At 33.7% G+C, this 25,000-nt stretch overlaps 1 protein-coding gene across 2 annotated transcripts in view; it reads left to right on the top strand.

Annotated features, from left to right (window-relative positions):
- Positions 1-8,210, top strand: part of LOC136850717 (substance-K receptor-like) — a 127,267-nt gene extending 119,057 nt beyond the window's left edge. Inside the window, exons 7-10 of one of the 2 annotated variants that reach the window (XM_067124590.1) lie at positions 126-216; positions 3,244-3,350; positions 5,050-5,142; positions 6,561-8,210. In XM_067124590.1, the coding sequence (XP_066980691.1) occupies positions 126-216; positions 3,244-3,350; positions 5,050-5,142; positions 6,561-6,774 (505 nt within the window). In that variant the 3' untranslated portion in view covers positions 6,775-8,210. The remainder of the gene's footprint in view (positions 1-125; positions 217-3,243; positions 3,351-5,049; positions 5,143-6,560) is intronic. The other variant, XM_067124591.1, reaches the window with a different exon arrangement.
- The last annotated feature ends 16,790 nt before the right edge of the window (positions 8,211-25,000 follow it).

The following is a 25,000-nucleotide window of genomic DNA, read 5'->3' as shown; positions in this document are numbered from 1 at the left end:
TGGAGGCTTTATTGTCCCTCATAAACGAAGGACAATAAGTCACACCAACCTCTGAAGAAATGATGAAGAAAATTCTGGCCCATATAATTTAATAACCCGATTTTTTTTTTCGTTGTTTCCTCCAGATATCGTTTCATCAACATAATATGGTTCTGCTGCCATTGGCTGGCGATGAGCAACAGTTGCTGTAATCCGTTTATCTACGCCATATATAACGTGAGTTGTCACTTCCTAATATTTTTTTTTACTGTAAAATATCGTCGCTATTTTTTTTTCAAGGCGTAATACTTATGCTTTGTGCCTGAATATTTCGTTCAGTGTATTTGTCAGTTTCTTTTCTACTATACTCTCGTTTTGAACTCTAGTGTTTCTTTCCAACATTTAGAAATATTTCCATTTATATATATATATATATATATATATATATATATATATATATATATATATATATATATATATATATATATATATATATATATATATATATATATATATATATATATATATATATATATATATATATATATATATATATATATATATATATATATCCTGTTAAATTTTGGGAGAACAAGTAAAACTAAAAATCGAACCTACATAGTAAACTAGTTCCATTTAGCATAATGTCCTTACTTGGCTCATAGTCATTTTTTCCGAAATTCTCCTGAATTCCAACAAAAGTTTTGTATATCATCTTGAGACATTCCAATAAGCCACTTGGTCTTGCCGAAAGAGCATGGCAATTATATTCCTGACTCATTTAGAGTATAAATCACAGCATTCTAGTTCCCAAAGTACACTTGTGATAATTGTTTTCTTTTTAGGTACCCTCTTGATCAGTAGTTCCTTTTCAAAGATTGTATTCAGTTTATTGTGATACTTTAGTACTTTTTAGGGTTTCAGCCAAGTAGCCTCCAGCTATCACCCCTTAATCAAACCCAGATGGCATTGGTTTGAAACCTGACCAAGGTAAGTGCACTTATCATGCAAATTCTCTTTGGGTGTAAGGTATTAGATATATCTACAAGGCAACCTTTCTCCAGTCTCAGGAGGTGTTTTCTGACGTAAGTGTCACCCCTCTGCAAAACAACAAGTTTTTTACTCAATAGCTTTCTCGTGATTTTGGAATTAAAAAGCTATTAAGACGATAACGTAGCCTTTAATTTATTGATATCAGCGTCAACGACCATTGTAGTTATGACTCCTGATAAGTTATAATGGTCAACTCTGTCTGTCTGTCTGTCTCTCTCTCTCTCTCTCTCTCTCTCTCTCTCTCTCTCTCTCTCTCTCTCTTTTGAAGAACATTGATGAGATATTAGTTTAAGGTCTCTCTCTCTCTCTCTCTCTCTCTCTCTCTCTCTCTCTCTCTCTCTCTCTCTCTTGAAGAACATTGATGAGATATTAGTTTAAGGTCTCTCTCTCTCTCGATGTTAAACTCATTACTGTGATTTTCTCTCTCTCTCTCTCTCTCTCTCTCTCTCTCTCTCTCTCTCGCAAAACAAACACAAACAAACATGCAGTCAACTATCAACGTACAACTAAAAGAAACAACTGGGAAAGTTACAACTCTGAGCTATGATAATACTGATAAAAGGTTACTGAACAAATAAATGCTTATCAGATCATGGGATAAACGAGGCGTGATTTTCACTCCGTCGATCCATTCTTTATACAGGTCATGTCTTTGAAGTTCATGGTAAATAAAATCCTGTCTTGATGTGTAAACTTATTTTTATGATACAGATGGTTTGTCTGATCGTTTCATATGGTCGTTTCTCTTGCTTATTAATCGGTATCCAGTTAAGTTTTGGGAGAACAAGTAAAACGAAAAATTTAAAGTGACTGGACTCAAACCTACATTGTAAACTAGTTCCATTTAACACAATCTTCTTACTTGGCTCATAGTCATTTTTTCCGAAATTCTCCTGAATTCCAACAAAAGTTTTGTATATAATCTTGAGACATTCCAATAGGCCACATGGTCTTGCCGTAAGAGTATGGTAATTATATTCCTGACTCATTTAGAATATAAACCACAGCATTCTAGTTCCCAAAGTACACTTGTGATAATTGTTTTCGTTTTAGGTACCCTCTTGATCAACAGTTCCTTTTCAAAGATTGTATTCAGTTTATTGTGATACTTCAGTACTTCTTAGGGTTTCAGGCAAGTAGCCTCCAGCCTTCTTCAAGCATGTCGGCTGAAACAGCCACAACATAGGACTGGCTGTAAATCATAGAAATAATACACACAGACACACATATTTATATACATATACATATACATATATATATATATGTATATATACATATATATGCCTTGTGGATATATTTAATACCTTAGACCCAAAGAGAATTTACATGATAAGTGCACCTACCTTGGTCAGGTTTCAAACCAGTGCCATCTGGGTTTGATAAAGGGGTGATAGCGATAATCCATTAAGCTACCAAGAGAGATATGAGTTGATTTCGACCCTGCTGTACATATTCCTGTTGAAGTTCAGTGTTTACAATCGAAAATCATTAAATTCCACCGCGATGGGTAAGTGACAGGTTTGTAAAGGGGTGCCTTTTCAACTCTAAATGTTGAACGGGAATATGTATAGCACAGTAGAAATAAAACTGTTATCTCTATTTGTATATCAAACCATGAGATACAGGTTCGAATCCTGGTTGGGGGCAGATGCACCTATCACTTATAATTATATACATACACACACACATACATACATACATACATACATACATACATACATACATACATACATACATACATACATACATATATTTATATATACGTTGTGTGTGTATGTATGTCTACATATGTGTGTGTGTGTTTCTGGAATAATTAGGGAGGGGGCCTTCGAATTTAATGTGCTTACAAGCAACTGTAAGTTTTTAACTTAACCAGCCTACTTCGATGAAGTCTAAACTTTGTAATAACAAATAATATATTGGTATCTAATTAACAGATATTAACTTATAATCTTAAATGAAACTCTGCAACAGCCCATTTCCTCACCCATACGATGACACAATCATTCTTTGTTTCAGCTTCGGAGTTTATTATTCCCAAAGACAGAATTTGTAATCATCAAAAACTTCTTTGAATCTCAGTTGGCTTACAAAAGGACTCTTAAGATCTGTATTTAGCAGAAACCCAGTCTTGTTGTTAATAATTTTAACTTGTGTCTATCCTTTAGGGGTAATGTTTCTATTTTTTAATAATTTTTTTTTTTTTTCCAGGAAAAGTTTAAACGAGAATTCCGGCACAAATTCAGGTGGTTCTTTAAGAACGACACCCCGAGCGAGATGAGTGAATTTGAGAGGTCCAGGTATCAGATCTCCTTCAGGTGAGTGCTGAGTTCGATTTTGGGGTGGATACTCTTAGGGGAGATATGGCTTCTACAGTATCGTAACATTTCTGTCTCATTCTCTCACCTTTCCTATAATAAAAACTGAAGACTGAGTGCCTCGACTGAGAGAGACTTCTGACAGAAGAAGAACGCACATGACCGCCAACTAGAAATGACGTCTTCTAAGAAGCTCCACTCATAAGGACGCTATTAACCACAGTCCAGACTAACAGGAGCTGGTACTCACACCACTGCTTTTCAGTATTCTGCTAACTAAGACACTAGGACTCACTGTGACTGTATAAGACTGACACATGGACATTGTTGGTGTTGAAACTACTTGAGCTCCAATGCCGGCTTCTGCAGTCATCCTATCTGGAAATATCCCGTAAATATTTATTCTATATTATTACCCTTAACTGTACTTCCACAATGATCCCTTGAGTGAAGAATATAAGAGATTCTCACATGAAAATAAAAGTAGATTAAACCAAATCTTGTGACTTTTATTATAGATATGGTATCTCCTTTTATTTTCATGTGAGGCTCTCTTATATTGAATATTAATACTGTAATTTTTTGGCTGCTGATGAGAAAAGTTCTACTTCCATACGAAGCTGCAGTATAGACTGGCCAATGTTAAAGATTAGGTATAACCTACTTTTAAGTTCAAGCACGGATCTCTTATATTCTTCACTCAAGGGATCATTGTGGAAGTACAATTACCCATATTTATGTAATTTGAAAATTAAAACTGTTTGCTTTTGCTAATGCTACTACCACTGTCATAACAGAAAACTATTCCTGTAATTAGTGACCAATTTGAAGATGTTACTGATCAACACAGACTCCAAATACCGAGTTAATCGCAAAAATTCATCACGTATCCGAATTACATCACCAAATTACTTTTCTCAGCCATTCCCTTTTTGGGAAGGAACAGAATCTCAAATTAATTGGATCAACCTTAATAAAAATATGTTTATTTTATCATTTATTTCTGGATCTTGTACTTTTAGCTTGATTGAGTGTTAATATTTTAACCACTCTGATTACCATATGTGCCATTCTCATCCTGCTGATTCCTGCCTTTCCAGCAGGAAGCATAGATACATAAATGAAGTTGTCTAAATAAAAGGGGCCTTTATATCCAAGAGTCCCTTACGTCATTCAGTCTTCATCCATTTGATTTTGACAATTACAGCAATTTTTTTTTCTTACTAGACTAATGTTTTAGCAAATGTTGTCTTAACTTTAGTGCCCATGTTGCTAAATGATTCTCGATAGTCAAGTAGGTTCGACCTTAAAATTGTACCGAAAACTGCCAAACATATATTTCCTTGAAACTTCTTATTCTATAATTTCATTTGAAAAAATAAAATAATAATAATAATAATAATAATAATAATAATAATAATAATAATAATAATAATAATAATAATAATAATAATAATAATAATAATAATAATAATAATAATAATAATAATAATAATAATAATAATAATAATAATAATAATATTAATAATAATAATAGTTTATGAGGAACATAAAGACAGTGAAACTTTCATCGTTGCCATAATTTTTTTTGTACAATTATCCCCTTAGTCATGCTAAATGACAGTAGTACCATCAGCAGTAGCATTCACGAAAATACCACCACCTTGTAATAACGGTGTGACGTCTTCAACGCCATCAGGTACCCAGTGGAACGGAGGGTGTCAACCACCGAGCACCGTCTATCTCGCACGGAAGCCGTGGCACTCAATGGCACTTCGCGTTCATCTTGCAAGTAAGTTGTGTAACTCGTCATTTGCTCGCATTAAAAATAATTTTATCAAATTCATCTTGCATGTAAGTTACGCAGCCCGATATTTGCTCAAGTTGAAAATAATGTCCTCAAATTCATCTTGCAATTAAGTAACGCAGCCAGTTATCTGCTCAACTTGAAAATAATTTTCTCAAATTCATCTTGCAAGTAAGTTATGTAAAACGTTATTTGTTCAAGTTGAAAATAATTTCCTCAAATTCATCTTGCAAGTGAGGTATGTAAAACGTCATTTGTTCAAGTTAAAAACAACTTCCTAAAATTCATCTTGTAAGTTAGTTATGTAAAACACTATTTGTTCAAGTTAAAAATAATTTCCTCAAAGTCATCTTGCAAGTAAGTTAGGCAACCAATTATTTGCACAGGTTGAAAATAATTTTTTCAAGTGGGCCTGATTTTTTAGTTTATCAAGAGATAAATCTCATCATACTGTCGCACTTACAAACATCAATCACCCCATACTTCATTCATCACGTATCTTCTTATCACAAAACTTTGCACGTGCGTTTGTTGCCCTTTCTCTGACTTCTCACTTTCTCCATTCATAAAGATTTTACGTAGCCTCAGTGACACAACACGCCCTTTTCTCAGCTCCATTATTGTAGCAAACAAGTCACTCACCTGCTACTTATCTCTTTTTATATAATATGTACAAAGACTGATTTTTTTTATTTACTTGGTATGCAATCCCACAGTCCCTTTTTTGACGAATTCGTTATTATTCACTTAGAATCCATTTTACTCTCCTATTCCCGATTTTGACACAACATTGATAAAGGTTTTTTTTTACGGTCGTTCTTCAGTCATAAACTATTGTTATAAATAGTAGTTGACAGTAATTTTAAAGAAAATTATTTTTTATTTAACTTAATTTTTTCTCTCGTATTAACGATTATGTTACAAAATTGGTAAGTTGAAAATCTTATATGACAAAAATGGTTGAATAAATTTTTTCGTACAGTATTTCTTCAGTCATAAACTTCTGTTATAAACGGTTGTTGACAGTAATTTCAAAAATCATTTTTCGTTTAACGTTCACTTTTACTCTCGTATTACTGATTATGATGCAAAATTGATAAGTAGAAAACCTTATAAGTAGACAAAAATGATTTAGTAAATTCTTTTGCTACAGTATTTCTTCAATCATAATTTACTGTTATCAATGGTTGTTGACAGTAATGTCCCACAAAATTATCTCTTGTTTAACTTCACCTTTACTCAAGTATTGACAATTAGGACACAAAACTGAAAAGATGAAAAATTTTAAAAACAGAAAAAATTATTTAATAATTTTTTTCACAGTCGTTTTTTAATTATAAACTGTTGTTAAAAATTCTTGATGACAGTAATTTCAAAGAAAATTATTTTTCCTTCAACTTCAGGTCGACCTTGAGCACAGGCTCGACGCTGAGGTCATCCTTGAGCACGGGATACCGCCTGAACGCCTCACCGAACAACCTGGGGCGTAGCCACAACGGGACGTCCGTCACAGACCTTCGTCAGAATGCCCAGGAGGTCCACGTGTGCGTGCCCCTCAAGTGCCCTCCGCATTTACACCCTGAGCCGTTCCTCGCCAAGGGCGACACCAGCATGTAAAAGGCCGGAAGCCCTGAAAGGCGTCTCACGAAGGGCATTCTCGTCTATTCCAGTCATAGTTTTTGTAATTAGCGTTGGGTTTTTCAAGAAGTTTCTTCTTTTTTTTGGGACTGAGAAACTGGCTTATAAAAACGGTAGGCCTGTTTTATGCAACAATACGCATTATTTGCTTGATTTCTATCGTTCGTAAACGTCTTTTGTCCGCTTTCTGTAATATCAAATCATCAACGGCCAAATTTAGTTCACATAAGAACGTCTCATCAATTACCACAACCTCATACAGTATGCTACAATAACCCACCGATGTATATATCTTCTTTTTATCTTCATCATAAACATTTCTATCATAAATCAGCTTCCTTTATTACGGAAGGGGGTTTAAAAAAAACGACCTGGGACTCATCGAATCATACCGTCGTAGAAACGAGAATTTTTGGTCGAACGGAGATTGATACAAAAGATATATCCCGTAGTAAGGGGACAAACTTTTTTTAATGAAGAATGTTCATCTTTTCTATAAACAGATTCATCACTCGAAAACTACTGAGATGAAATTACACTGAACCTGTTGATCGGTAAGATGTTTTGAATTTTGACATGTATATTGATATAAAAATGATTGTGCGCTGAAACTAAGATTCTGATGAAAGTTTCATACTTGTTTTACGAAGTCAAAGTGTTTTAGTGATAAAAGTGAAACCGAAGGAACATATGTCAATTTCTGGAAAAACGAATAACACGTGTACATTTAACACAGTATCACAATATAGCCCGTACTGAAAATACTAATCAGTTAAGGCAAACGGTGCTCACGTCATGTTGTCAAAGATAAAACTAAAAAAAAGCAAAACGAAAATAATACGAGACGAACGCTAGTGACTGGAACCAATAAAGTAAGCGAGGTGTTTTTAAAAGAATTTACGACAAGACTTAAACCACGAGCAAAAAAAAAAAAATAAATAAATAAATATTTTGTTCTATTCAGCGGAGACTATTCCTTTTCTCTCGGATGCGATTCCAAGCTCTCAAGGGGGAGTGAGAGAAGAGATGTCGTTTCTTAGAGCTAAGGAAAGGCCCCCCCCAAAAAAGGACAGCAGAATGGACTCTACATTCCGAAAAAGAAAAAAGCCCAGACTAAGAAGAAAAGAAATGCGGGACAGCTGTGAAGACAAGGAAGAGAAAAGGAAAAAAAGGGAAAGGAACTAAAAAACATTAGACAGGGGCAAAGGGACGAGATATTTCCAGGATAACAAAAACACCTCACTTTTTTTTTTCCTCTCTTCAGAGAAGGTAGAACTGGCTTAAATGCCACCTGCCAGAGGCATTTCTAAAAGTCGTGGTGTTTCTGTGATTCTGCCGCTGTGGGTATGGGTTAAGTCTTGTGTGTACTTAAGCGCTTAAAATAATTCATAATAAAGAAACTAATGGAAAAAAAAGTTGGCAAACATGGACTTTGAAAAAGTAATGGTGATTTTTATAGTATAATGAAAATATTATATCTGAAGCTTACGAGGCAGAAATATTCGATTTCAAGTTACTGAACAATTACGAGATTTGTTGTGAAGAATTTATATATATATATATATATATATATATATATATATATATATATATATATATATATATATGTATATATATATAATACATATATATATATATATATATATATATATATATATATATATATATATATATATATATATATATATATATATATATATATATATACATACATATACATATACGAACAAAATAAACTATAAGTTAACTGAACAATCTGCTAAGTGAAATAAACATTAACTATAAGTACTGAACTATCACTACAATTAATTGTATAATTAATAAGCGGCATTAAGCCATGAATCTAATCCACAAAACTCTGTATAGAAAAAGTGGAAGAGAAACGACGTGGACGTTGGAAATCAGGTGCTCTGAAAGTGTGATCATTTAGTACATAAAACGAATACTTAAAGAATTATCCATATGAATAGTATGATATGTCGTTATAACTTTCCGAATATATTTGATTTTACTTTAAGTGTTTCATCTGTGGTTTTAATATCTGTGGTTTTAATATTTCATATATATATATATATATATATATATATATATATATATATATATATATATATATATATATATATATATATATATATATATATATATGTATATATATGCATGTATATATATATATAAATATATGTATATAAGTATTTATATACATGTATTTGTATATGTATAATATATATATGTATATATACATATATATTTATATATTTACAAGTATTTATATACGTATATATGTATATATATATATATATATATATATATATATATATATATATATATATACATATATATATATATAGTGTATATATATATGTGTGTGTGTCACTCACTGTAGTAATTACAGTATACAGGTCCTATATATTTTCCTGTAATTCAGAACTCTACTTGCCATTCTGTATATATTAAATGTAAATATGTTAGCGTATCAGTCAACTTATAAGAAGATTAAATCATTTGATGTCATTATACGTGTCCCACGGTTGCTATGACAATAGTCATATGATTCTTTTAAATTCCAGTGTTATTTATTTGATAGATATTTTAAGGGGGATGACATGTGTACGTAAATGTCAAAAGTTGTATTGTGCAAAAGCCTTTTATGAACAAGGGTTTAGAGTACATGCATGTGTATAAACACATGTATATATGCATGCATGTACAAGCATTAACCACATGCACTCACGCCCAGAGTTTATTGATGAAGAGACATTCCATTACTGAACTGAATTAGGTGATTCAACATTTAATGCAAATAAACATTTTTATGAAGTATCTGTACTGTGTTTGTTGTTTTATATACAGTATATATATATATATATATATATATATATATATATATATATATATATATATATATATATATATATATACACATGTACTATATATATATATATATACATATATATTGAAGACTATCTTACAAAAAGCTTTGTGAAGTAATTAACAGAAAGAGAATTTAGCACAAGGGAAGAAGAAAATTTGAAGGTTCAAACAAAATAGCTGGACCTCAGTGGAGAGATTTTCAGGAAATACTCTGTGACTAAGAATCCTGGTTTGTACAGCAATGACACCAGATTGTGGGTGTGCAATATCTATTTACTCATAACAACCGTTGCAAGAGCTATTGAAAAGCAGAGCTGAGGTGAATTTAAGCTGAAATGAGAGCTGTGCTGTTTACTGGATGGAAAGATTGATTTGGTTCTGTCAAGGATTTTATAAGAAAAGCGTTTCTTAATATGAGAAGAATAATCCATATAACTAACATGGAAGTCAAAGAAAGGGATGCATGAAGGGGTTTCATTTCCTAATTTTCAAACGAAATTCTCAAAGTAAAAAGTAAAGAAAGTAAAGTGTCGGTATGGGAAGTAATTTTTCTTTAATAGTATTAAAATGAAGCAGGGCTCGCTTTCCTATTCAGAGGTACACACCAGATCTGTATTAATACACATCGAATTGAGGAAGGCTAAGATTAAGTTATCGGGAATTAGTGAGAGGTAATGAGGACAATTTATAAAGTACAGCATCACAGTCGTATGTTACCGACTGCAACAGGTCACTGGAAGAAAATTTTTAATGAAAAGGTCAGATCTCTGTGGTGCTCACCGTGAAACAGGAAAAATTTCTCACATATTATAATAAAGGTAAAAAATGAGCCGAAGTTTTTTCGGCGCAAAAGAGTTTTCTGTACATCGTATAATCAAGGCTACCGAAAACGAATTTATCTTTCGGTGGTCTCGGTATAATGCTGCATGAGCCGCGCCCCATGAAACTTTAACCGCGGCCCGGTGGTGTCCTGTCTTATATCGTTGCCAGATGTACGATTATGGTTAAATTTACCTTAAATAAAATAGAAACTACTGAGACTAGAGGTCTGCAATTTGTTATGCTTGATGATTGGAGGATTGATGATCAACATACCAATTTGCAGCCCTCTAGCCTCAGTAGTTTTTAAGATCTGAGGGCGGACTGAAAAAGTGAGGACGGACAGACAAAGACGGCACAATAGTTTTCTCTTTACAGAAAACTAAAACCACGATAGACATGAACCGGTCTGAAAGGAGACATCAAATAGGATCACAGAGAGTTGAAGTGAAATGTAGTTTGTTAACAGAACTGTATGCAATAAACTTTGGATATTTATGGAGCGAATTAGATTTCCAATATTCCTGAGAGAAACTGACGAAATATGTGCAAGATCAGTTAGCTCACCAGTTGTCCTTGCCGTAGGATTGAGTTAATTTTTAAATGTTTTATATCATAATTAAACTACTCGGATAAGAGGAAGTATTAGAAATTCAATCTTAATAGGATACAGTGGTTTTGCCTCTGCTGTGAAGGAAAACCGCTAGAAAGTAAAATCCGAAAAAGACTGCAATATTCGGCCAGTTTCACATGCAAATATCTCAGCATGCCAGAGGTTTCTCCCGTCGTTAGAGATTTTGGAACGATACAGGAATGGGAAGAGAAAGCTTCGCTTGGTGAGATAACGACATGACAAAAGCTGGGGAATTATCTTTTGCAATTTTAAGAAAAAAACGCAAGCGCTTGAACATTCTCTTGCAGAATTAGCACGCAATTATAATGAGTTTGGAAGAGAAAGAGAAAATAGATTTGTCAGTAATTTTTAAAGAGACTGTCACCTAAGGAGGATATCTAACACATGCAAAAACTAATTATATATATATATATATATATATATATATATATATATATATATATATATATATATATATATAATATGTATATATATATATATACATACATACATATAATTTGTGCGTGGGTTATGTATATATAAATGTGTGTTTCATATATAAACATACTCAGCTTACACACACACACATACAAAATGTATACATATATAAACATATAGCTTATATATATATATATACAAAATATATATATATATATATATATATATATATATATATATATATATATATATATATATATACATACAGTATATACATATATATATATATATATATATATATATATATATATATATATATATATATATATATATAAATATATATGAGGCTACACAAAGAACAATTAAGGAAGAATAAAAAAATGGAGTAAAACTAATAAGTTGCACATACATTATAGAAATCTGACCTAAGCTTCAACAAAAATGTATATAAATTACTGAAAATTAAAAATGAGAATAAGCTAATCAGTTTTCACATTATGTGCAAATGGGTGTTAGTAATTCTTTAAAAAAAATTATATGGGATTAGTATAAAATACTGAACAATCGACACTAAAATGCGATACAAGATAACAACATTTCAGAAGACATTAAGTTGATGACCCCTAATTGTGTTCAAATTTGTTACTGCTGTATGTTACAAAAACAAGCAATTTTAAAATTATTTGGAATTGGTCAGTTGATGATAATTATCTACTATTCTTTGTAAGTCATAGATCAAATCTTGAATAGAAATAATATTTATCATTTTCTAATAATTTTTTCTTCTTGAAATAGGTGAATTTTTAAGAAAATATAAAAAAAGACAAAAAAGATTTTATGCAGGGCTTCTTGCTAAATAACTAAGATTAAGACCTAATGGAATGTTATGTTAGAAATGTTATCGAATCTATTCATATGGATTTATATATATATATATATATATATATATATATATATATATATATATATATATATATATATAAATATATATATATACATAGATATATATGTATGTATGTAAATATATATATTATATATATATATATATATATATATATATATATATATATATATATATATATATATATATATATATATATATATATATATATATATATATATATATATTATATATATATATATATATATGTATACATATACATAAAATGTGCGTGTGTTGATTCTGTGCGGGTAGAAATCTCTTATGAATGTGTTCAAAATATAAAAAAAGAGAAAAATTAAAGCCAAAAACATAAAAAGAAAAGATTTCCTAGGTTGTTCACACCTGAAATCACGATATTTATTTTCGTATTCAGTATAGTATAAGATTTGCTCAGCTACTTAATAAACGACATTCGTGTCATTATCCTCTGTTATATTCTATGGCTAAGGTGAAATGTTACAAGATGTTTACTTATAATCTGTGTTGTCGTCTGTAGAAACCAAATGTTAATAAAAAGGAAATATGTTGTATAATTTATTTGTTTGTCATTTCCCTACGTTGTATGTTTGACTTTGGCTCTATAGATGCTCTAAGTTTATATTTTTAATCTTTAATTCTCTTCTGATCCAGGTTAGTTTATAAAACTAATTTTTAATGGTTTTTTAAATACAACTTTTTTTCGGAGGTATTTTGCCTCAATTTATATAGTATACATATATATATATATATATATATATATATATATATATATATATATATATATATATATATATATATATATATATATATATATATATATATATGTATGTATATATATATATATATATATATATATATATAATATATATATATATATATATATATATATACATATATAATATATATATATATATAAATAGATCTACATACATATACATACGTTATATATCCATACGTTATATACAAGAGGTTTATAGAAACAATATTAGGACATTTTCTAATCATAATTCTTTGGAGCCAGTCAGTACTGAGTTATTTTTCCATCAGATGCGCATAAAGAATGTTATTCTTTCGGGCGCTCCTAAATGAATATTTATGTTAATTTAGTCTGACATTTAATTCTCCTCTGGCCCAAAATAAAACAAACTTGATATGGAATTTCATGAATAATGTTGCTGCTCTGTTTTTAGTGTTATATGAAAAGATAACATTTCTATTCAATATTTTCTTCTTGATTTGATGGATTCAATGCCGGTGAAATCCGGCAACAAACAAAGGTGTTCTTGGGTAATTCAGTCTTTCTGTCATTTTTTTTTTTATTTTAAAATGTCTTCACAGATTTATTTTGGCGAGTGGCCAAAAAATGAGCTGGATAACGCTAGTCCCTCTATATTTCATATTATTTTCATAATGTTCCTTTATCAAGGAATTCAGGATTAACAACACGTAATTGTCGCAGTAATATTGAAGACAATGCAGAAATTTACACATTAATATGTCCCGAAAAATAATGTACATACGTTGAATAGGTGAAGGACTGATAGGTGAAGAACAGTTTGGATTTGACAAGGAAAACAGTGTGTGGATCAAGCTCTTGTTTTGTAATAACTATCTGAGACAGTTGAAAGTAAAAGGAACAAGTAAAAAATGCGCCGAAATTTCTTCGATGCAATCGAGTTTTCTGTACAGCCACTACAGCGTATAATCGAGGCCACCGAAAATAGATCTCTTTTGCTGGTCTCGATATAATGCTGTATGAGCCGCGGCCCATGAAACTTTAACCACGGCCCTGTGGTGGCCTATCCTATATCGTTGCCAGAAGCGCGATTATAGCTAAATTTAACCTTGAATAAAATAAACACTACTGAGGCTAAAGGACTGAAATTTGGTATGTTTGATGACTGGAGGGTGGATGAACAACATACCAATTTGCAACCCTCTAGCCTCAGGAGTTTTTAAGATCTGGGGGCGGACAGAAACAAATGCGGATAGAATAAAGTGGGGACGGACAAACAAAGTCGGCGCAATAGTTTTCTTTTACAGATAACTAAAAAATATAATGCCATATTTGTGTACACAGAAAGCTTATGATAGAATTAATAGTCGGAAGTGAAGTTTATGTTAGAACCTGTAGGCGAGGGAGTGACTGATTCAGAGTAAAAACTGGGCTGAGACAAGGCTGGTTTCTAGTCGCCATGGCTGTTCAAGATGTTTATGGATGAAGCAATGCGAGAAGTCAAAGAAACGCCTCTAGATGTAAGTGCAGTATTATGGGATAAGAAGATCGGTCGTTAAATGGGGGATGCTTGATGTTTGCAGATAATATGCTACTGATCGGAGAGAGTAAAGAGAAACTGAGGAGATAAATGAATGATTTTGAAAATGTTTGCAAAAGAAGGAAATTCACAGCAAATGTGAACGAATCTGAGGAAACCTGGAGTGTTAGAAAAACCAAAGCTAATTCTCCAGTACGGAAATGGAGTAAGCTGAATGAGAATGAAAAAAAGAGGCAGATCATATAATGATAACCTGTTTTCCCAATACACGAGGCAAATAAACGACTAAGAAGGTTATAAAACTGGAAATAAGTGTAAGGCGTAGTTAAAGGTTTAGCACAGGTAAAAGAATGAACACCAGAGTCTTGAGCTAGTTCGATCAAGTTGACAGAATGAAGAATGACAAGTTGATGAAGTGAGCTTATAATCATGAAGTGTTAGGGGGAAACGAGAAGAGGGAGATACGGAAGGGGTGGCTCAATTACATGACAAAAATGTATTAGAAAGGAAGGACCTTAACGTCTAAGAAACGAGAGTGAATTCATAATAGAGGTGAATGGACCTATAAACCTTTTGTGCAGGTGTACTTAGCTGTTAATGTTATGACAATTTTCTGCACAGAAGATTCATCCATGACTACTGTTAGATTAGGAAGGTGGCAGTGGTCATTGTCTTGTATTTCCTCAGAGCATACCCCTGTAACACGGGACGGATTACTGTTGAATAAAAAAAATAATTCATTACAGCTTATCCATCAGATATAAATCAAGTAATTCCCACTCAAATTATCCTTTTCTGAATAAAATGCAAGACTTAATTTGTCTCGCTTACTAATAACACCTTTGCTGAGATGATGCAGAGAACTCAGACTTGTTTAATTAAACAGATTACTTCGAGCTCTATATGGTTTAATCATAAGGTACACCAATAAACAAATGGATGATGATGTTGTTCGTTAACTACGAGGTAAAACGACTCAAATTATCCTTCGAATGACCGCCCTTTTCATCAGTGTATCTATTAATAGGTCGACTTCTTGATAAATACGAGGCGGAGGAGTTAATGAAGCAATCTCATTTCACAGAGACAGACGCGTTGCCTTGAACATGGAAGTATCATTGACTCTAAATGAATTAATCTTCGCATTTTCCGGTTTATTTCTCTCCTTTCCGCCTCTTGTCATTGACTGCCTCATTTTGTCTCCTTCTCTCCTCTCTTCTCTTACATTTTTTTTCCCCGAAAAATTACCTCCTGCTCTTTCTTCACGTATTCATACTTAGCAACAGGTTATTCAATACGATGTTTCCTTTGCTTGTTGATGAAGGAAAGTCCAGGTTATTCTTTATCGAGACATCAAGGTAAGGTTGCAATTTTACCCGAGTGAGAAGAATCTTATGGACATTAAAAGCCACCAATGTCTGACTGGTTCTGTTCCACCAATGTCTGACTGGTTCTGTTGCTGAAAATACAGGAAAGGAAAGTATATCTTTCCTGATGGCTTAATGTTGACATTACAGGCTAATGTTTAATCTCCTTAGAAGCGTGAGAGGAAAATCAGACAAATGTTTAACGACTCCCAGTCTGCATTCATAGCTAAAATTCGCTTCGAAAGGTCAATGTTATATTATCAACAAGGGGACGGATGTCAAACAATTCTGTCTAATAATTTTCCTCTTAATATTACAAAAGTATTAAAAATAGATTGTAGATGTGTCGGAGGTAAATCCAATTCCTTGTTAATCTCTTCATGAGTTTCTGCAGGAAATTTGCATCACCTGCCTCGACAGTATTTGTGCGTTGATGATAAATGATGAGAATTTGCAGAAGCTGTTACAAAATAGACTTCTGCAATATCGTTCAATTGCAGATTTTTATTAGATTTCTTTAAACGAAAGTTAACTTCCATGAGATTTCTTTGAGCCCGATTATAGAAACGGCTTTATCATTCATAAGCAATTTTCCATACGAAGAATGGCTGTTCAAACAAATGCAGAGCAGCGGTTACTGATATGGGCAGCTTTTTAATCGGTGCTGTAAACTTTTGCAGCACATGCAGTTTCATTTAGTTACCTAAAAGGTTCATTGTCGACACGTCGTCCCCTTCCCTCCAAGGTAAGATTCGACTTTCTCACGAACATAGCTTTCGTTCCAGCATATCTACCACTCCAGTTTAAAATTCAGTTTTGCCCCAAACTATCCTTTTCTCATCTAAATATCCTAAAGAAGTTTCAGTTTTTAGAAAAAACTTGGAACTTTTTATCATTTTATCATTTATTTTTTTCTATGCCACACTTTCTCACCACCCTCCAAATTGCATCTCTACCAATTCTATCAAACAATTTCAAAAAGTTCGCAGGAGCCAGGCACAGATTATACCCATCATACTTTAACATTTATAAATAGTGAACATCTTGTTCACCGTCTTTTTGTTCTAACCCAGTATTTTCACAATACAAGTAGTTTCGTTACCCATCTTTTCATGTCAATTACTTTTATTTCACTTTTTGACAAATAAGTTAAGTTAAGTATACTTTAGTTTTACCAGACCACTGAGCTGATTAACAGCTCTCCTGGGGCTGGCCCGAAGAATTAGACTTATTTCACATGGCTAAGACAAATATGCAGAGTAATTTCATGTCCCTATAATTCTAAATATGACCTCCATCACCTTCCACATTGTACAGTTATTCACTCATTTACAACTAAACCACGATACTCTAACATCTCAGTTTCATTCCATCAATTCCCTGCAGCATTTTCCCGAGATGTAACTGAGTACCGGGACCTTTCCCTGAAAAAAGCGGGACGCAATATCTTAAAACTAACCATAGAATTTTCTTGAAAATAATCTCATTATGTGTCTCACACCCAAATTAATCTTCACATACCAATTTAACCTAACCTAACCTAACCTTAGGGGCATGGCAAAAAAAACCGGGGTTGGTGCGGTACTAGCATACATCTCAGGGATTTGCTTCCCGGCATAATTCCATCATTCAACTTGCCTTGCTCTTCTTACATTGTCAACAGGCAGTGCCATGATCATTTCAGATATTCGACACTATATGAGTGGTATTCAGTTCTGTCTCCCTTTAATTATCTTATGCCCACGGGATGATTATTTGGACGAGGCCTGATGGGTTCTTGCAAGGTCTTGAGATATATCTCAGAAAATTCTAAATTAGCAATTAAAATAATATCGATCATTTCAGATACTCGACACTATTTCTGTAGTATACAGGTCTGCCTCTTTTTAGTTAACTTTTGCTCACAGGTTTATTACTTGTATAAAATCCGATATGTTCTTACCAGGTCCTGCGATAGATTTAATAAAATTCTATATTGACTTTAAGAAATATTAATAAACAAAATGCAAGCACTGCAGTTGACACATTCTTTTCAAGAAGTGTAGTATTTTCAGAATCACTGCTTTAAGAGTTCAGGGTGCCTTCTTTTGTGGCTGCCCCTTAACGAGGAGGGTCGTTTTGAACTTGGGTAATGCCGTCAGTGCACCTCTCGGGGTGCACTGTAGGCATTACTAAAGGTTCTGTACAGCTGTACAGTGTCCCTTCGGCCCCTAGCTGCAACCCTTTTCATTCATTTTACTGTATCTCCATTCATATTATCTTTCTTCCGTCTTACTAACCACCTTCTCCTAACAATTTTTTCATAGTGCGACTGGGATGTTTTCCTCCTGTTACACATTTCAAACCTTCTTGCTGTCAGTTTCCCTTTCAGTCTTTGGCCTAAACCCCATAATATCCACAGTATCGGAGAAAATAATGACATTCCCAGCGATCATATTTCATGAGTGCTGCAGTTGTTAAGATTCCCATATATTCTTTCCAGGGCAAAGTGCAAATTTAGTACACCCTCTCATCATCCCTTGCAGATTTTTATAGAGGTAATATTTTCTGTGGCACAGTAAATATAGATGGCCAAATGACCAGCTGCAGATATACAGTGATGTGTGCATGCTTGCTTGTACAAAAAGCAATAATTATTCAAGCTTAAATGCCCTGCAGCTGACGCAGTTTCCCTGTATGAAACATCCTCTCACAAATATTATCATGCCCTTGCAAAGAGCTAGTTCTTTTGTGTGTTTGTGTGTGCTTGTATGTGGGTGTGGGTGTGTGTGTGTGTGTGTGTGTGTGTATGTCTGTGTTTGGGTGGATGAACATCGGTGCTCTAGTATTTTTTTTGCATTCGCGTTTACCCATAAATGAAACTCAGTGCTAACATTTGGCCACTGGCATGCATAGTCACCTGTTCAGTGTGACTTCCAACTCGCGCTGGGGAGAATGCTGTTAGAACGATTTCTTTTTCAAGGTTCCTTTTATATATCTGAAGAGCAGGTGAACCCTTAGCGATCAAATATGAAACTTTTTCCCATTGCGATTGCAGCATATGCCTGCTCTACTTTTTCTGCAGTATAAAATTTGTATGGTGTATTGCACTGAGTTTCTATTTGTAGTTAGTACGATTTTGCATCAATATACATGATTTATAACATTACGCAACTCATCATTGTACTGGATTTTACTTTGCATTTATGTTTTTTCAATTTATCATGTAACATAAGCCAATGAATCACGCTTTGATTTGATGCGTTGTATTATCAATTTATATCTTCAATGTGTTTTGCATATGAAGATTTTTTGTAAGCTTAAAAAACTTTTGCATTTCCATTTGTAGTTCCAAGCACATGGCAGTTTATTGCATGTGAATATGATTATCAATGCACTTATACAAACAGATTTGTTTTTTCTCTTCACAGTTATAGTTACAAAACATGTAATACGCTATTGCAAATCATCTGTATTGTTAGGTATTGCGTAACTGCAGAGAATCTGCGTCATTACCAATTTTAGATAGCATTTCTTTTTAGATATTAATCAAAGGAATATTTTCAGAAGAAAGTATACTATTTGTCAATTTTAACTTAAGTAGTTTTATTCTGATTTGTGTTTCAGTGTCCTTTAATTTATATATCATTTCATATCAGCCAGTGCTGTTTGTAAATGCAACAAAATTCTCTGATACCTGATCACATCCCTTTTTAGTTTTCTGTAAAAGACAGCTATTGAGATGGCCTTTTTCTGTCCGTCCACCCTCAGATCTTAAAAACTACTGAAGCTAGAGAGGTGCAAATTGGTATGTTGATCATCCACCCTCCAGTCATCAAACATACCAAATTGCAGCCCCCTAGCCTTGGTACTTTTTATTTTATTTAAGGTTAAAGTTAGCCATGATCGTGCGTCTGGCGCCGCTATAGGTGCCAACAACACAGGCAACACCACCGGGCTGTGGCTGAAAGTTTCATGGGCCGTGAATGAGAATTTCATGAGTCGTGGCTGAGAGTTTCATACAGCATTATACGCTGCACAGAAAACTCGATTGCGCCGGAGAAACTTCGGCGGATTTTTTACTAGTTTCTTTGTTGAATATGCAAAGCTTTCGACTTGGCTAAGGAATATAATCAAATCTGTGTTCCTCTGCAGAAATCCGGACCGGCAGTGAAAGCAATGGAAGAAATTGTGTAATATCAGGTTTTGAAGGGTAAAAATAACATCTCTGGTAAGAGGTTGGACAGAAAAGTATCTTGTAATTGGTTCCAGTAAAGTTTGCTTTATTAGTTGATGACATTATAAGTGAAAGAAACTAGAGGATTGTAATTATGGTGGTAAAGGAGTACAGAAACTGCAATAAAAGTAGTTCGATTCAGACAAGTGTAAAGCTGAATATTGCATTTCATTGTCTTGCATTTTATACAAACAAAGCAAAAATGCTGAATGCTGGGTTTTCGAGACTGACAAATATCGCAGAGAAAGTGTAACTAACATTATTCCAGGAGAACTAATGGTGATGATATCTTCTAGCTAAGAAAAAAAAAGATGAAACTGTCTCAAACCACATCCAGTAACTAACAAGTTTTACATCAATATGTTCAGCCCTTCTTTGCTTTTCAGTAACCGTAAACCACAGCGTGCATCACAAAGCATCTGTAACCAGTCGAGAGCAAGAGTTGAAGCAAATAGTTCAGCTTGAAACAAGTCCAAAGTCCTGGATGTTTTCCACCCTGATGAGATTCTGTTCTGTGTTACCCTTCTTCCATACAACGTATTGAGCAGAACCGGCTCTGATACCGGCGTTTTCGGGTAGCCTTTGGGACAATCAAATGTCTGTTGTTCATAAGTATGAAATAGTTATAGTCCACTCGTTCATCGGTAGTTAATATTTAGCAAGTACACCGATTGCAGTTCACATTTCACGCTGCCTTAGTCTTCCTGAATTAAATAGACCACTTCCTAAAAGTGGAGCTGAAAGGAGATTCCTCGCGAGGTGGGTTGACCCTGCCATCGTGTATTTCGTTGGGGGTCATAATCTTTCCTGGTCATATATAAAAAGTCTGAAATGTCCAATACAAGTTCTAAGAGGTAGATAGGCTTATTCTTTCCGTAAATCACGGCCCTCTTTGGAAGTATTGTCATATTATGTTTATTGCGTTATTATCATTACAATCCATCTATTCATTACTGAAATCTAAGGATCCACTTCGATAACCCAAGCAACTTTTTCCTATCAATTGTAGGTTAAGCGTAGGGTACACTATTTTACAGCGAAATGTGGATATCTGCAGAGACGCAAAATGATTAACTGCTGTTATTCACAGAGCTAGAGAAAGCCTTTTCAAGTATTCTGGTTCACCTCCCTTGAGAAGGGAAAGCCTCCTTTCAAATAACCACTTCAAATCCAGTGTACTGAATAACATGCCTCAATTGAACTGGGACAATTATCGTCGTTTATCCGCACATCTATTGGAATCATCGTCTTAGATCTTCTCCCTCGTTAGCCCATTCCCAATAACTCTTGACGTCAGCTCCATTTCCATCGTCCTTGTCTTGCAATCTCTCTTTAGTAAGGATCTACTATCATTTTTTTTTTCGTGCTCAATCCTCTTTACCTGGCTGCAGCACATAATTGATCAGATATCCCCGCACTGCAGCCAGTTCGTAATTCTTGCAAGTTGGTTTCCATCATCTCTGCAATGAGGCGAAACCTTTCAGTGGTGGATGTCACAGCTGCTATTTTGAAAACTGATATTACTCTCTCAATTTAAATCATTGTCTTGCCACGATGTTGTAAGGCCCTCCGGCAGGCCCTCAGGGCGATTTACATCCAAAAAAATATACGACCCACACCCCCAGGAGAATGTCGGGTTTCCCCAGAAAACGCAAATCGATGACTGACGGCTGATTCAGTGATTTTTATGTATTTTTCAGGAACTACAATATTTTATTTTTATAATGTAAAACATGTCAAGCTTTCGAGCCATATGCATTAGAAAACTCTTCTCATGTGGGACAAAGAATTATTATGCATTTTTCAGGTGTAAGAAAACACAGCTGATCATAAAATTATGCCCTTCTTGATCCAATGTCCTACACTGCTTTTCCGCTCACGGAAACCAATGTGATAATAAATCAGTTAGTAGTTGACCATGTCTCTGTCTACCCTCACATCCTAAAATGTAATTCCCAGTACAGAACATTCAAACGTTCCTTAGTTTGTTCTTCACTCCATTGTAGCCAGCTTATTGACGTTCACTGTTCAGTTTAATAACAAGAGCCTCGGTGGCTCAGTCGGTAGAGCAGCGGCCTAGGACTTCGTAGAGGTCCGTGGCGCGGGTTCAGATCCGCAGCCGACTGGTCAGTGAAGGCAGACACTTTGCTATCCGTAGACACCCCGGGATTACGCATGTAATCAACGGATAGGTTTGCTGAAAAGCAAATGGGTGTTACAGACTAATACACACATAAACAAAGCCACTCCAACATCTTCTAAAAACATAACAGACACCTCAAACGTCTCGAACTGTCGACCTACCCGCCCAGTTCTCCTCGCTGCTTGGGAGAAAGGGAGCTGGGGATTGGCACGATACACGTACACATCGTTACCGGGGTCTAAGCGATGTCAGGCAGGGCAGCCGATCGAGGCTACGGCCTACCCCAACGCCAAATCAAAGTCCTTCGTAAAGAAGGCATCGTGCTTACCCCATATAGAAAATGCGAAAAAATCACATTAAAACGAAGAAGAAGACTGTTCAGTTTAATAACAAAGTATCGTATCTGTTATAGCAAGTATAATACGCCGTTGCAGAAAGCTTATTTGAATGAGATTCTAATGATTCAACTATAGCTTACAGTTGCTAGCACTGAAATTACACTTGTGTTGTTAAGTTTTAAAAAATCATATCATTAATTCCTGCTTATGTATATAGTGAAAGTTGAGCATCGTTTAAAAACAAAGATAAAAACATTCCTGTTTATTTATATAGTGAAAGTTGAGCAACGTTAAAAAACAAATAAAATCATTACTATTTATTTATATAGTGAAAGTTGAGCAACGTTTAAAAAACAGATAAAAACATTCCTATTTATCTATATAGTGAAAATTGAGCAACGTTAAAAAAAACAGATAAAAACATTCCTATCTATTTATATAGTGACAGTTGAGCAACGTTTAAAAAACAGATAAGAACATTCCTAGTTATTTATATAGCGAAAGTTGAGCAACGTCAGAAAAACAGATAAAACCATTCCTATTTATTTATAAAGTGAAAGTTGAGCAACATTTAAAAAACAGATAAAAACATTCCTATTTATTTGTACAGTGAAAGTTGAGCAACGTTATAAAACATAAAAACATTCCTATTTATTTATAGAGTGAAAGCTTAGCAACGTTTAAAAAACGGATAAAAACATTCCTATTTATTTATATAGTGAAAGTTGAGCAACGTTTAAAAAACAGATAAAAACATTCCTATTTATCTATATATGAAAGCTGAGCAACATTTCAAAAGAGATAAAAATAAAAAAAAAACAGAAAAAACATTCCTATTTATTTATGTAGTGAAAGTCAGCAACGTTAAAAAAACAGATAAAAACATTCCTATTTTTTTCTTTAGTGATATTGAGTACCCCTTTAAAAAAAATAAAAAAAATTTTAGGATCCATATGCAAGTAAAAGACATCATATTACAGTGCGTCTCAAAAGGGAGAACCTTTTGTGATAACATTTACAAACAAGTAAAAATTCCAGAGAAGTTTCTTCGGCACAATCGAGTTTTCTGTACAGCGTATAGTCAAGGCCACCGAAAATAGATATATCTTTAAGTAGTCTCGGTATGATGCTGTATGAGCCGCGGCCCATCAAACTCTCAGCCGGCCGTGGTGACCTGTGTTGTTGCGTTGTCAGAAGCACGATTATGGCTAACTTTAACCTTAAATAAAACAAAAGCTACTGAGGTTGGAGGGCTGCTATTTGGTATGTTTGATGATTAGAGGGTGGATGATCAACATACAAATTTGCAGCCCTCTAGCCTCACTGGATTTTAAGATCTGAGGAAGGACAGAAAAAGTGCGGACGAACAGACAAAGCCGGCGCAATAGTTTTCTTTTCAGAAAACTAAAACTGTTGGAAGTTGGCGAATGTTTGTATAATGTTAGACGTCCTATGTAGCACAATTAGAGGGTCTGGCAAAAACTATTTTACTCTTATCTGACCCTGATATACTAGGGGGAACCTGAAAGACCAAAAGTAAAACTGAAAAAAGAAAGAAGGATGATGAACCATTTCCTAACCAGCTGTTGAGTTTTTTTTTTTTTGGGGGAAGGGTTATGTCTAAAAGTGATACATAGAACGTGTACACGTTTGAGAGAGAGAGAGAGAGAGAGAGAGAGAGAGAGAGAGAGAGAGAGAGAGAGAGAGAGAGAGAGAGAGAGAGAGAGAGTGTAAAGTAAACAAATGTACTAGGAACGGTGATATATATATATATATATATATATATATATATATATATATATATATATATATATATATATATATATATATATATATATATATATATATATATATAGAGAGAGAGAGAGAGAGAGAGAGAGAGAGAGAGAGAGAGAGAGAGAGAGAGAGAGTGTAAAGTAAACAAATGTACTAGAAGTAAATATAATATATATATATATATATATATATATATATATATATATATATATATATATATATATATATATATATATATATATATATATATATATATAGATAGAGAGAGAGAGAGAGAGAGAGAGAGAGAGAGAGAGAGAGAGAGAGAGAGAGAGAGAGAGAGAGCTCATTTTGCATTCTACATCAGTAATATGAATTGAAGATTCTCCCTAACTTACGAGCGAAGCGTCTTGAATTTCCATTCGCAATCCTGCTCTTTCCCTGAAC

This window comes from Macrobrachium rosenbergii, chromosome 22 (genome assembly GCF_040412425.1).
Source record: "Macrobrachium rosenbergii isolate ZJJX-2024 chromosome 22, ASM4041242v1, whole genome shotgun sequence".
Taxonomy (NCBI): Eukaryota; Metazoa; Arthropoda; class Malacostraca; order Decapoda; family Palaemonidae; genus Macrobrachium; species Macrobrachium rosenbergii.
Note: the sequence above shows the minus strand (reverse complement) of the source record. Positions and strands in the feature narration are given on the sequence as shown.